Source organism: Centrocercus urophasianus, unplaced genomic scaffold, assembly GCF_019232065.1.
Source record: "Centrocercus urophasianus isolate 14NV4802_14NV808 unplaced genomic scaffold, USGS_Curo_1.0 seq_16, whole genome shotgun sequence".
NCBI classification, from domain to species: domain Eukaryota; kingdom Metazoa; phylum Chordata; class Aves; order Galliformes; family Phasianidae; genus Centrocercus; species Centrocercus urophasianus.
In genome coordinates, this window is record NW_024884711.1 from 24056504 (window position 1) to 24069654 (window position 13151).

General features: G+C 38.3%; 1 protein-coding gene across 1 annotated transcript in view; it reads left to right on the forward strand.

Annotated features, from left to right (window-relative positions):
* The window catches only part of SLC25A13 (solute carrier family 25 member 13), a 92877-nt gene that overhangs the window by 10525 nt on the left and 69201 nt on the right, over positions 1 to 13151 (forward strand). Inside the window, exon 2 of the mRNA XM_042816541.1 lies at positions 10066 to 10119. Coding sequence (XP_042672475.1) covers positions 10066 to 10119 — 54 coding nt within the window. The remainder of the gene's footprint in view (positions 1 to 10065; positions 10120 to 13151) is intronic.

Here is a 13151-nt window from a genome sequence, read left to right on the forward strand (position 1 = left end):
ACACTTTGTTCTTTTGTTTTCCTTTCTGACATTGTGTGCTGGGAAAAATAATGTCTAGAGATTTGAGAATACGGAGTCATAGAAGGGCACATGTTTTTCTACCTTTTCTTGATAGTGTTTGCATACTGCCTAAAAGTGCACTTAGTCAACAGCGGAGGATGCTTTCACAAGGACGATCCTGTGCCAGGTGCCAATCATCCAGCCAGTAGGAGGAAGAAATTGTAATTGTCTTCTTACTTAAGTTGCTGGATTTTATCCCAACTTCTCTGAACTCTCTCAGCCAATAGAACTCTTGGCTGTTTTTTTTTCCAGTCAACGGATATTTAATTCTGGGGAGTTAGCAAATGTGCCCATTTAATCTAAGTAAAGCAGTAAGGTACAATCCTTCTTGTAAGGAATAAATTAGAGCAAATTATTCAGTGTTGGAGTAGCTTGAGCTGCATCCGACTGCATCTTTCATCAAAGACTGAAAGCTTTGCAGTTAATCAAAATGCAGGTAACATCTCCAAAACATAAAAAGCCGTCAGCAGGATCATGACACACAAATTCTACATCTGTGCAAGCAAATCTGATTTGGAGATCAGTATTCAAATGTGTACATGCTGCCGTGCATTTTACCACAAACCCCCAAACCAGAGTATGTGTATAAATATGTATTGTGTGTATATGCATAGTGCAGCCCTAACAGTCCTCTTGGGCCTCCTGCACTGAGAAACAACATCTGTTTTAATGTTTCTTCCCATCTCTGCCTACTTGTGATATTGCGTTGCTTTTTTTTTCTTCCTGCAGCTCTTTTATGCCAGATACCTGTGACAGCTTCTCAGCTGAGCTCTGGGCTGGCGTGTGATGCTACAGAGAGAGGATGGGGTGTTGTCTTCTGTCGGTAGAGCAGGAGGTTCCCTGTTGAAGGAGTTAATTGAAAGGCATGTTCTGCAGTAGGAGTCAGGCGTTGTCATCTGTCCTTTGCTACGTGACTTTCCTGTCGCATCCATCCGTCGCATGACCTCATACACAGGTCTAATTTTAGGAAAGAAGAAAAGAGATCTGAAAATTAATGTTACTGAGCAAACAGCAGTGTCATTATTATCATCTTTCTGTTCTTTTCAAATATGGCCTGTTTCTACTTTTCCTTTAATCCCTGGCTACTAAATCCTCTTGGTCACGTATTTTATTATTGTAGGGCTTTATCGTGTTTGACAGGTACTGTTTGATGGGACATCACTGATTTAACAGATCTTTGGCAGAGGAAACCTTTAAGTAAGGCACTGTGTCTGAAAAGCCATTAGAAAAAAAGCGGTATGTAGAAATACTCTGGCTGATTCCTGCTCTCAGCCCATTGTGCAGTCTGGATCTGACTTGAGAAATCTTCACATGTTTAGGGGAAGAAATTTTTGAATAATTTCACATTTCCATTAAAATAGTTTTTGTCACTGACATCAAGTCAGCCTTCCTCCTCCCTGTCACTTCACCTGTCTAATGCTGCTTGCCATTGTGTGTCAGTCTGACTGGAAACTGCTTCGTAAAGATTGGGAATTAGTTCTGTGTTGATGCTGTTCAAAAGGAGGAAAAACATGGCAACAACAAACTTTATACAGTTGCTTTTACTTCGTTCACGTGCCCAAATCTGTTACTTGAGCCGCATCTTTTCTTTCAGGATTGAAGCGGTGGGAGTGATCTTTTCTACCCTGTGACATTGCACTGCAAAACTTTTGGACTTGTCTTTTCTGCTCACAGTGGGAAAAAAAACGAGAAGTGACCATAACCTCGAATGGTTGGCATTTGGTGATTCGTTATGTGCAACCTATTGATTCAGAATCTGTTAGGAGAATAAGCCATGCACAATCCTGCTCATAAGTATTCAGTCCAAATACTGTTCTGTAAATATTAATCCCAAATCTTCTATAATTAATATAGCACCTAACAGTTCCTTATCTTATGTGCCATCGACAAAGATGGTAAACCAGCTTTTTTCTCTTTTTCTTGTGGATATGCTGGGGGGGGGAGGAAGAAGGGAAAGGGGAATTTCAGAAATGATGAGAGTAGCTTAGCAAAGGATGCAGGAAGAGGCTTTCAAATATTTTCTTTCTCTCTTTTAGAAAGTTCTATACGTAGTAGTAGTTACAGTTCTTTTGTGGCTTTGAAAACATGAGAGTACTTTGTTTTGTGTGACCCAGAGTTTGCTTAAATAAATTTATATTCCGGCAAACAAAGGAATCTGTAATAAAAACTGCTCTAAGCTCACTTGATGTTTCTATTCACTATTTGAAGGTTGACACAGTTTATGAAAGTCTTGAGGAGTAACCATGGGTTTATTGCCTTGAGTTTCCCTGAGGCAAAGCATTGTTTTTGCATTCCTATCAGCTGGTCAGAAAGAAGGATGCTTTTGGAGTTTCCATATGTTTTCAGTAGTCACTGACAGAAGGGAGCTGCGTTGTGAGCTGATAGCAGCAGCGCTATGGGATAGCAGACATACGGCTCAATTTCCTTCATGATGTCCTGAGTCTAGTGAGCAAAACTGAACAACTCCTGGATACGTTGAAACAATACTGCTGAAATTTGTCTAGCATTTTAAATCCTCCTCCATGTTTGTCTCTTCCTGTGTTTTTAGAATGTAACTGCAGTGCTCCCGAAGAAAAAGGAAATCTTTCTTGACAAATCAAATTGATTTTATTCTGTTTTTCTGTCTCCAAAAGATGCCTCTGTGAAAGTAATTTTAGAATTTTTCATTTTTCTTCTGGTTCCTACCTCTAAATCAGAATGCTCAGTTTGACATCATCGTCATTTCCGTGGCAACCAAATGAGCTCATATGAACACCGTGATGACTATGCAGCACCAGTAAATGTGGTGTTTTAATGAAACAGCTGTTACTTTATGCAAATGCCTGTAATAACAGAGAATCACTAAGGAGAAGCCAAATCATTCAAGCTAAAATCAGAATTGATTCTAATTAAAATGTATTAAAATGCTGGAAATGTTTCCCCAGGTTCTTAAGGAGATGAGAGGTTTTTAATTATTGTTGTCAGGTATCTTACAACTTTTCCAATTTTGTGAAGTTATTGTGAACTCTTTCATAGTTTTGGCTGAGTTCAGATCAGCCTGTAACTGCTTTACATAACTGAGTTAGGTCTTCATTGGGTTATCTGATATTTCCACCTGGGGGATTGGTTCCAAGTCCACGTTTTGGTAGCTTGAGCTTTCTGCTCAGGCTCTTACCAAGAATGAAGGTCGTGTTCCCACAGTGGCCTGTAGCTGCTGTGTCATCTGCTAATATTTAAACGGCAGGAATTTGTTTATTGCTAATGCTGAAGATAAGAATTGTAAAGGAAAGTATTAAGCTTCCTCTGCTCTGTAATTGCCCTGTGTTCAGGGATGTGAACTCGTAACTGAAAACTGAAGCCCGTGCAATGGGAGTTGGGCAAATGGTGACACAGCGCTTGCAGGAAGAGAGCGTATCTGCATGCTCATCTGTAGCACAGATATCATTAGATTGCAGGTGAAATCTGTAGGAGAGAAGAGAGAGCTTTTGTGATTTGAAGTCCAGATTCCCCATGTACAGAGGTTCAATTGTGTTTACCCATGAAAGGTGGGGGCAGCTGCTGTCATCCTTCCAGCTGTCATGGAGTGTGGGCGTGCTTTGCTGTGCTGGATGCTGTGCAGATAAGAAAGGGCAAAATTAAAGACCCCACGCTTTTCTTTTCCCCTTAAAAAAAAAACACAAAACAAAACAATTCATACTTAAAATAATTCGTATTTCAGTAGCACAGGGTTATTGTTTGTGCAAGTATCTGCTGAAATGCTGCTGCTATTTTTATTAGCACAGAGGAAGGGTTGCTGGCTGCAGGACTAAAGATTTTCTCTGAGTCCCATCATTTCTAGCCTTCAATAAGTTCGCTTCGTGCGTGTGATGCTGTTTCCATTATGCAGTTGTCTTTTGTTCTTTAAAGATTGTGCAGTTGGATCTATGCGTACATAGGGATTCATGCCCACTCCCACATCCTTCCCAGTTCTCCGAGCTACTGAGGTGTAGCATTTTGAATAGACTTGAATAGATGGATTTGATTATAAATAGGATCTTGGAAAGTGAACTTCTGTGTTCAAAGAAGAAAACACAACACTGAAACAAAATACATTTACCTGTCAGTTATTCCTACCTAACTCCTGTCACACAATTATTAGTCAAGACATGCAGTGCATAGGAACTTTTCTCTAGCTCAGTTCTTCCAGTTGCTTATTCATGAGTGTGGTGTCACAAATAAAGGCTGTTACTCTAGCAACACCCTGAGACAGACCTTTCCATAAGTTTATAGACACATCCATAGAACATTTTCTTATTTCTTTATAATTACAGAATTACTGGTTATCTTAAGCAGAGCATTTTGTGTTGAAACACCTCTAAGATGCTGCTGCCCACCGCAGATTTGTTTTCTTCAAAGGGCAGGAGGTTCTCACTTGTTGCTGTAAAACTGTTCTGCCTACTCACAGCATATCTTCCACCACACTGACAGTCCTGGAGAAAAACCTTTTTTAACACTGTTCAGGGAGTTTATGGTTAATGTTTCGTATTTCGTTTCTGCTTCTTGCAGGAACTAGTTTTGGTCTTGCTGTCATACTGGAGAATTTTGCTATCCTTTTGTTCTTTGGGTTAAGTAGCTCTGTCCCTGCTAGACATAAGCCTGAACTTCAGCTCTAGAAAGTGAATTGCTGGCACTGAGTTGACTGGTTTTGCAAGTTGCATGTGAGGGAGATGATGCCGTGAGTTTATGGTCAATGCACTGGTTGTGCAATAGCATTACTGTAAGCCAACACGCCCTGGGAGAATCAAAAGGTAACGTCTATATGAATTGCACTGAGGGAGCTACCAAAGTCATGTTAGCAGGTTGGTTTTTGTGGTATTTAGGTATGTCTTCATTTCTGAATGGTGTAAGAAAGCAAAAGAGAGAGCAAGGTAATAGTTTTAGCATCTATCATACCAACTGTCTGTTGTGGGCAAGAGGGTTATTTAGAAGGTTATTTTAGAAAAATGCCCATCAGTGGCTGAAAATGCCACTTGACTATTCTCATTTTGAAATAAGTGGTTGTTTTTATTAAAGAATCCCTAATATTTCTTATGTGTGATTATTGCATGTGTGGAAATTTGTCTCTAGTTTTTTAATGTTCATTGGCATATGTTAATAGCAAATAGTGTCTGTAATGAAGTAGCTTGTTTATGGATCTTTAGGTAACAATATTGAAGATCATCTGGGTAAAATTATGTTGTAGAGTAGATATGGGACCATTGGAAATACTGCTTTGAGAAATAAAATGAACTGATGTAGTTAGAGGAGCATAGCTCTTTGTGATAGGTGGCAAAAGTGATGGAAGGGCTGAGCTTCTTCTTTTAGTAACCTGGACATGGAAAGCAGATTTATTTCTTCACAAAGAGTTGATTTTTCAGGTTCAGTTTTTCACTGTAGTTGCAGTGTTTTGCATTGAATTCTAAGGATTGCCACAATTGCATCTTAGTCCTAGTCCAGAGGCTGACTGCCTACTAACAGATGAGTTTGTTCCTAACTCGGATACTATCTTCTAGTATGTTCATTAAGTTTGTAGTGGGTAGCACTGTTTGCAGTGTGGTGCTTTTTCCCCTTGCTAAACAGCTTTGGTGTGCAATGACAGTGCCTAGCTATTTTTACTTCAATGTTGGGCTAGCAGTAGCCCTTGTGCTTTTCAAGCCTTTAAGTAACAAAGCTATAGGACTATAGTGTCTAAATGTCTTTTTATGTAGAAAGAATTTCCTATTTTTGCAAATACATCAGTTTTCTTTAAGGTAGATACTACTTCCACCTCTTTGCTGTACCTATTTAGAAGTGTTTGACAAACTGATAAATCATCTATTTTCAGGATGACAGGCATTTTTTGGTGTGTATGTAGTTCATAACTGTGTTGGTCCCCTGATCAGTCTGTATGCAAGAATACCGCTGTTTATTGGGAATGTCCTTGTGCGAGAATCAGCTTATGAACAAGCCAGCTGCATTTGCCTTGGGGCTTTCAAAGTAGGATCAAAGATATCAGGTAATTGCCCAATAAAGTAGATCTCTTAGCTTTGATGCGCGTGGGGGAAGCGAGGCTTCCACTTACCGTGGTGCAGAAACTGGACTGGGAATTGTCCAGAGATTTGTAATTGTGACAGGCTGAAGATGAATTACGGTAGTTTGTCTTGAGGTTTGCCATCTCCATCAGTTAGCATATATTTTTTTTTTGCTTCTCTGTAATGGGAGGTAGGCTCTGCACAGTTCTAGTTTCAGCAGTGTTTATTCTGTAGCTCTGCATACTAAATCAGCGTGTAGAATCCAAGAAGATTTTGTTGATTAGCATTAATAGCATTTCTCTTCCTCAGCTTGATGCTCAAGCTCTTAGGTGTTACTAGACAAAGGGATATGGTAACTGATGTGTGCATTGGTTACACTTCTTACACTCTGCAAAATGTGATTGTAAGCTCAGTGTGTGCAATTCTGAGGATGAAAGATGTTTTTAGTAACCTGGACATGAAAACAGATTTATTTTCTCACAAAGAGTTGATTTTCAGGTTCAGTTTTTCACTGTAGTTGCAGTACCTTGCGTTGAATTGTAATTCTCAAGGCTGACCATGCTTTGACTCATTGGATTGAATATAATAGATGTACCTGCTTGGTAGTTATCAGCTGCCTTTAGGTAGATATTCCAAATGCTGTCTAGTTGTATTTTCACAGTCAAGACCTTTTGCTTGGATTCTGTGCAGAAGGAACAACAGTGCTATTATTGAGGTGAGAATATGCAGAAACATGCTGGGCTAATGGGAAAGGATGACTGAGGCAGCTGAAATAGAGAATGGTGTCCTGACAGATGGTGCAGAAGCTGCTGCTTGTGATGCTGTATGGTGACGGAGAGTTGACCAAGGAGGGTAGAAAAATTTTTGTATTTGTGTTAACGTTAGCATAAATATGGAAAAAAAGGGTTATTCCTGTCTGCATAAGCACGTTTGTTGTATCAAAACTCAAACCTGAGTGTTGTTGTACCGTAGTACACATTGTTCATGGAGTTCTGATGTCTGTTCATACTTGGCCAGTCGCTGCATCTTACCTCATTTCCAACATCCCGCTTACTCATCTAAACAAGAACTTAAGTCAAACCCTGGCTTGATCTTCTTTGGAGTTGTACGTTTTGAGCACATCTGTAGACTTTCAACCAGAGGAAACATTACAGTCATCTGCTCTGACCTCTTACATAAGCTGGGCCATGTGCGTTCGAGTCTTAGGTGGACTCAACAGCTCATATTAAAGTAAAGAACATCTCTAGAAGACTTTCAGTGGTGCCAAGTACATTGCTATCTGCAGTCACATTTAAGTAGGGATGTACTTTAAAAAATACTCCTCATTTCAACATCATGTCATTCAAGTTTGTGACTACTTGTTAGGCCTTTCTTCAGACATAAACATTCTTATAGATAGTGTGCTCTAGAATTAAATGCCCTGAGCTCCCCAGTTCTGTTCTTGAAGGACTGATCACCTGTGTCGTATCAACTCGGAGTTAGGGATTTTTAAAAGTAATGAGGTAGAGCGGAGCATCTTTACCTCCCTCAACTTTTTCCTTTGCACTTGAGCTGTTCTGAGGTTAAACTGTGGGAAAGAAAGCTATATCTCAAATTTCAAGATCTTCGGGCTTGCTCTAATAAACTTCAAGATCTTTGGACTTGTGAATCACTATAATATTATAGAAAGTTTATTAGAACAAGTGTTCGTATTCCTGGATCCCCATAACCGTTACTTTTTTACATCCAGGCAGTGGCCATTAAAGTGATCTTTACTGTAGCGCTGGGAAGTTCCAATGCTTGTATGTTTACCATCATGTTAATGCTGTATTGGCATTAACTCTGATTTTCCAGCTGCCCTTTATCTTGTTCTTGTTTCATGAAGCACAGTCCTTCTGTACCTTCTGATATGATATGCCATCTGACAACTTGCTCCTTCTGTCTTGTGCAACAAATATATCAACAGAATTGATTGGAAACGATGTATTTTAATCGATTCCCACTGGATTCTGTTTTCTTGCACTGTTTCACAATTACATTTTTGTGGGAATACTCTGTTTTCATTTGTTGTTAGAGGTGGAAGTGAGACCAAAAGTACAAATCAGTGTAAATCAAGTGCAAGGAGAAAAGAGCTCGGCTGCAGAAAATGGGCTAAATTAACATCAGGGTGCAAAGGAATCTAAGGATATGAACAGCTCCAGCGTGGAGATCAACTTGTGTGCTACTGGCCCTCATGTAAAGAGCTTTCTGTTCTCTGTGCACCCTCTGTTGCTTTGCTGAACGGTATTGCAAATGGGAAGACCTAGGAGAAAAATGGCACCAGGGCTCTAAGTGTGTCTGTGTCTCAGGTTTCCTAAGATTGTTGTTGGTTTCAGTGAGATCAAACAAAGATTAATGGATGTATAGCTATCAGCGTGTACCTTTTTTCTTTGTTCTATTAATTCCTGGTTTCTTTATGTGCAGATTTCTGAGATAGTATAAAATTTAAACTTTGATACAGATGAATTGTGATCCTAATAGTATTTTTAATGGATGTAGATGGTTGAGGCATGTTTTATTTGCCCATATAATGGTAAGATTCTGTGCTGCAGTATATAAATGTTTTTTTTTTCACTTCAAGAAGTTCTCAGCTACTCATGGGGTTAAAGTAAATTTCTGCTTACTACACAAGGATTACATTTAGAACAGCTTGTGCCGTGGAAAATATGGATTTTTAGATTCCAACTTCACCATTATACTTTGATTTTTTGCAACTACCTCCACACAGATTTCTGTGCAAACACAGAATCAGGTGTCCAGCTGTGGACTTTAACCTGAGTCCTAGTGTTACCTCAGGTGCATTTTTTTTTTTCCTTTTTTTATGTTATTATGTTGTAGACTACTTTTTACCCCTTAGATGTTTTGTGCAGTAGTCTAGTGTGATACTAGAAATGCACTTGCAGTCTACCTCATACATCCACCATTACAGTTTAGTATTGTTTTGGAGAACCAAGAAAGTGGGTAGGTGTGTTTTACTGATAAGTTGTATGATGCTTAATTGTTAGGTGAGGATAACAATCTATGTCTTGCCCTTTTGCTGTTTGTTCCTTATTAAAGAGACATTTTCAAAGTTTTCGAATATTCAGGTGCTTTCACAGTAATTTTTTTCTTGGATTACAAATAGATCAGTGTGCTGAATTGACTGTCAGGAATGGGAAACTATACCAGGCATAGACAAAAGGGATCAGTCCACTTAATGCCAAATTGAGCAAATGGGTGGCATGGTATGTAAGCAAAGAAAATGCTGTTGGCCAAAGTGAATATATAATATTCTTTAGTTCAGTGTTTTTTTTTGTGGAGGAAAAAAACCACAACAGCAAAACCTTTCTAATTATTTTGTGTCTGTGATGATACGTGTAGCTTAGATTTTAGTTATAAGTGGCTGGTTGTTTAGTCTGCAGAAAAATCTAGATCCTGTGCTGGCTTTACCATGTCCAAAGCTATACAGTAAGTTTAAATACTTTAAAGCGTTGCAAATACGAGGTAGAAATACCAATAAACCAAATGCTTACATTGGAATTTGGTCTTTTAGGAAGCTGCATTCTTGGACAAGTTTGTAAGTCTGAGTATTTCATTCCTGTCATCTATCAGCTGGGGGCTGCATTTGGTACTCTGAAATCCTTAGATGAAAAATGCTGGAAGTATAAAAATCTATATGGTGAAGGTGGTAAATGCCGAATCCCAACAGAGAAGGATGCTGAACAGATTTCATGCTTGAATATCTGTATGACTTACTATGGTGTGCTTGTTTAAGAACTGCAGGGTTGTATAAAGGAAGCAGTTAGAACAAAAATGTTGATTAACTTAGTATAAATGTGGAAAGTAAAATAAATATGACCATCTAAAGCAGTACCTAATTTATTAAAGGTGAACAGTTGTTTTCATCTCTCATTCTGCCATTTGAATTCTTTCTTTTTAATGACACTTTGACATCTTTTTTATAAATTATGGATATTAATATAACTGTGTTTACTTGTAGGTGGCTCTAACCAAGAGAGCTGATCCAGCTGAGTTGAAAACAATATTTTTGAAGGTATGTATAAAGTAAATATTTTACTCTTTCTGCTTAAATTTTTCATATCTTTTGCTCCTTTATTGCAGCATACAACTCTTGATAGTTTTTCCAACCATTAATCATTCACTGTATTATTACCATGTTAGACTTAAATACCATTATCAGAATTGAACAATGCTCACCAAGAAGTCAGATACATTCCTGAGTGATTATTGTATTGACTCAGATGAGGTATTACTATCTTAGAGAAAAAAAACCCCACATTGTTCAGAGAATGGGGTGGGAGTTTCAGTATTGTTCCTACACATGGTAAAATGTTAGTGCAGACACCTTGCTGTTAGACCATTTGGTAAACTTTCTTCTCCCATCCTTGCTGTCTTCCTTCCATCAGGGTTATTCCTGCTTCTTTAATTTGAAGAACTGTTGGGAATATCACCTTTTGAAATGGTGGATATACTTATTATTTAATTTAAATTCCTTTTGAGTTGAGTTGACCTGTTATAAATCACTTGTGCATTTGCTTTGTCTGCTTGGAGAAGTGTTTTACAGTGTTTTGCTGGTATGTGGCTTTCTTTGGCCTATTACCTAAATGTAAAGAAATCTTACCAAACCTTCTAAGATTTTATTACTACAGTGTCTGAACTAAATTGGTATTCTGATATAAAAAAAAGAAGACTAAAATCGGGTTAAAAATCATAGAACCATAGAATAGTTTGAGTTGGAAGGGACGTTAAAGATCACCTAGTTCCAATCCTCCTGGTGTGGGTAGGGCTACCAGCCACTAAATTAATATTTAGTGAGGTAAGTCCCGCAGTGCTACAGGGAGCCTCTTGTATCTGAATTATTTTTATGAAGGAGGTGAGTGCCTAAGGGAGCTAAATCCTTTCTAAGTTCCACCCTCCTCCTTCCGTCTCTCTGTTGTTCCCCAGACTCCCTGCACTTCTTGGCATATTTTCCATTGGCCCTTGTGATCTATTATTAACAATGTGTGTAGGTGTCTCTATGTATATAGTCAGTATTTATAGTTTTATCATATACTGTCAGTATTTAAAGCTCTGAAATGAGAATTGCAGTTGTGAAAGCTGAGATTTAACTTACTAAGCCCTGGAACTGCTATCTGTCAGGAGACTGAAAAGACTCTCGAAAAAGAATGGGATTTTCATAGGTCAGTGCTTGAAGAGCAAGACTAAGGCAACCCAAAATGCAGATGGAATAGACTTCTAGCTCAGGAAGATGGTAGTGCAGAAATAGTGCTGCTTGCTGAGGGGAAAAAAGAATGAATGAGTGCAGTATGTTGAGCGTGGTAAGCCATGGCCGGTGTTAATTAAACTGTTTCAGATGAATGGTGGGGTCAGTATAGTTGCTTCTGCAAACTATGAGGCTTTCACTTATAAAATAACTTGACGTCCATTTTTCTTTCTTCAATAAAGAGTTAAAAAAAAAAAAAAAAAAACGATTCCCAAATAGAAATGGTACCCGCTGTGTAGAAATTTATATGTGGCTAGCAATATAATACAGCTGATATAATACAGCTGATTACAATGAACTTTTAGCATTTTTAATACATCAAAACCCCTGTAAAGTGTTTGCAGATCTTATTAAAGGTGGAGTTGAACTGGTTAATACTTGAGTATCTAAAAAGTATGGAAATAAGTTACCAAAAGCCATTAAGTACTATTGTATAATATCAAATTCTCTGTGGGTATAATTGCCAAAGTGGGGAAAAATACAATGTAAAGAACCATTTCCTAATGCCTCTCCTCCAAAACCAATAGAATTGATGTTTTTCTCTTTTTGTTATGATAATTTCCAACAGTAAGTCTACTCTTTCTAAGTCTTCTACCATAACCCCTAAGAGATTAGATTTTAGTCAAAGTGATCAAGCTGACATTTTCCAAGGTCATTTTCTATATGTAGTATAGAGTACGTGATTGGATTTCAAATACATTTGAGTAAATCACAATGACAAGAAACAGGGGGACACTGAAACCTTGTGCTGTTTTCTGTTATTGAGTGCCCTAGCAGGGGGTTAGCCTGGAAGAAAAAAATGAAATATAGAAGCATAGACTGTCTGACTTATTTGATTTGTTTCTCAATAGCAGCTGTGTTAAAAGTTTTTGAGGCTGGGTTTCTGAAAGATTCTGTCTCCCTGCAAATGATTACATTGAAATCAATTGATCTGCTAGTTCTTATAAAAGTATACAATTGAAAATTCCTTGCAGTCTATCAACTAGAAAGCTTGCGATAGAAACAGTGTCTATTGAAACACGAGTCCGTAAATGCTAACCGATATATAGATGCCAAAGCAAGTTATGTGTTGTTTGGGCTTGCTTCCCTGAAGTCTGAATCCTTGAAGATATTGTTGTACCTGAAGACTGTATTTATACAGCACTAGAAGAAAATAATCTACTTACTGTTACACTTTGGCATCCCTCTGAGAGTGATATGCCTACTGCAGCTATACCGTACTCTGCAGGCACCAGTGCAGCTCTGAAATGAAAACTGGCAGTTCCTGCCCTTAGCAAAGGCTCAGGAACAAACATGAAACAAAACATGTCTTTGAAGTGTGCTACAAAATATCAATAGGCTTCTAATTTAGTTAGAAGTATCATCAGTATGGATAATGCTCTGTGGGCAGCTTCAACAATGGTTTATTATCCTATCTTAAAAATGCTAAAGGAATGAGCAAGTTCCTTTGCTGCTCTTGGTGCTTGTTCACTGTCCTGGGAAAAGTATTTAGGGTTGATTGGAAGTTTACCCTTCGGCCGAAAATGAGGGCTTCAAAATTTGAGGGCTGAAAAAGGAATCAGGGTAAAGGTGATGCAAAAGGCAGTGTTATTTATTTATTCATTATTTTCAAAATAATTTAATATCAAGAAAAAGCAATATGTAATTTGTTCCTGGAAGCGTATCTTGGGAGCAAATACACTTAGGTATGCATATTGAGTGCTGTTTCTGGAGTAGAATGCCAGTATAGCATAGGCTACTATATATTACAGGTGTGTGGTGAGGTCTTGGACCCCTCTTCTTATTTCTGCGTAGTGCTAAAC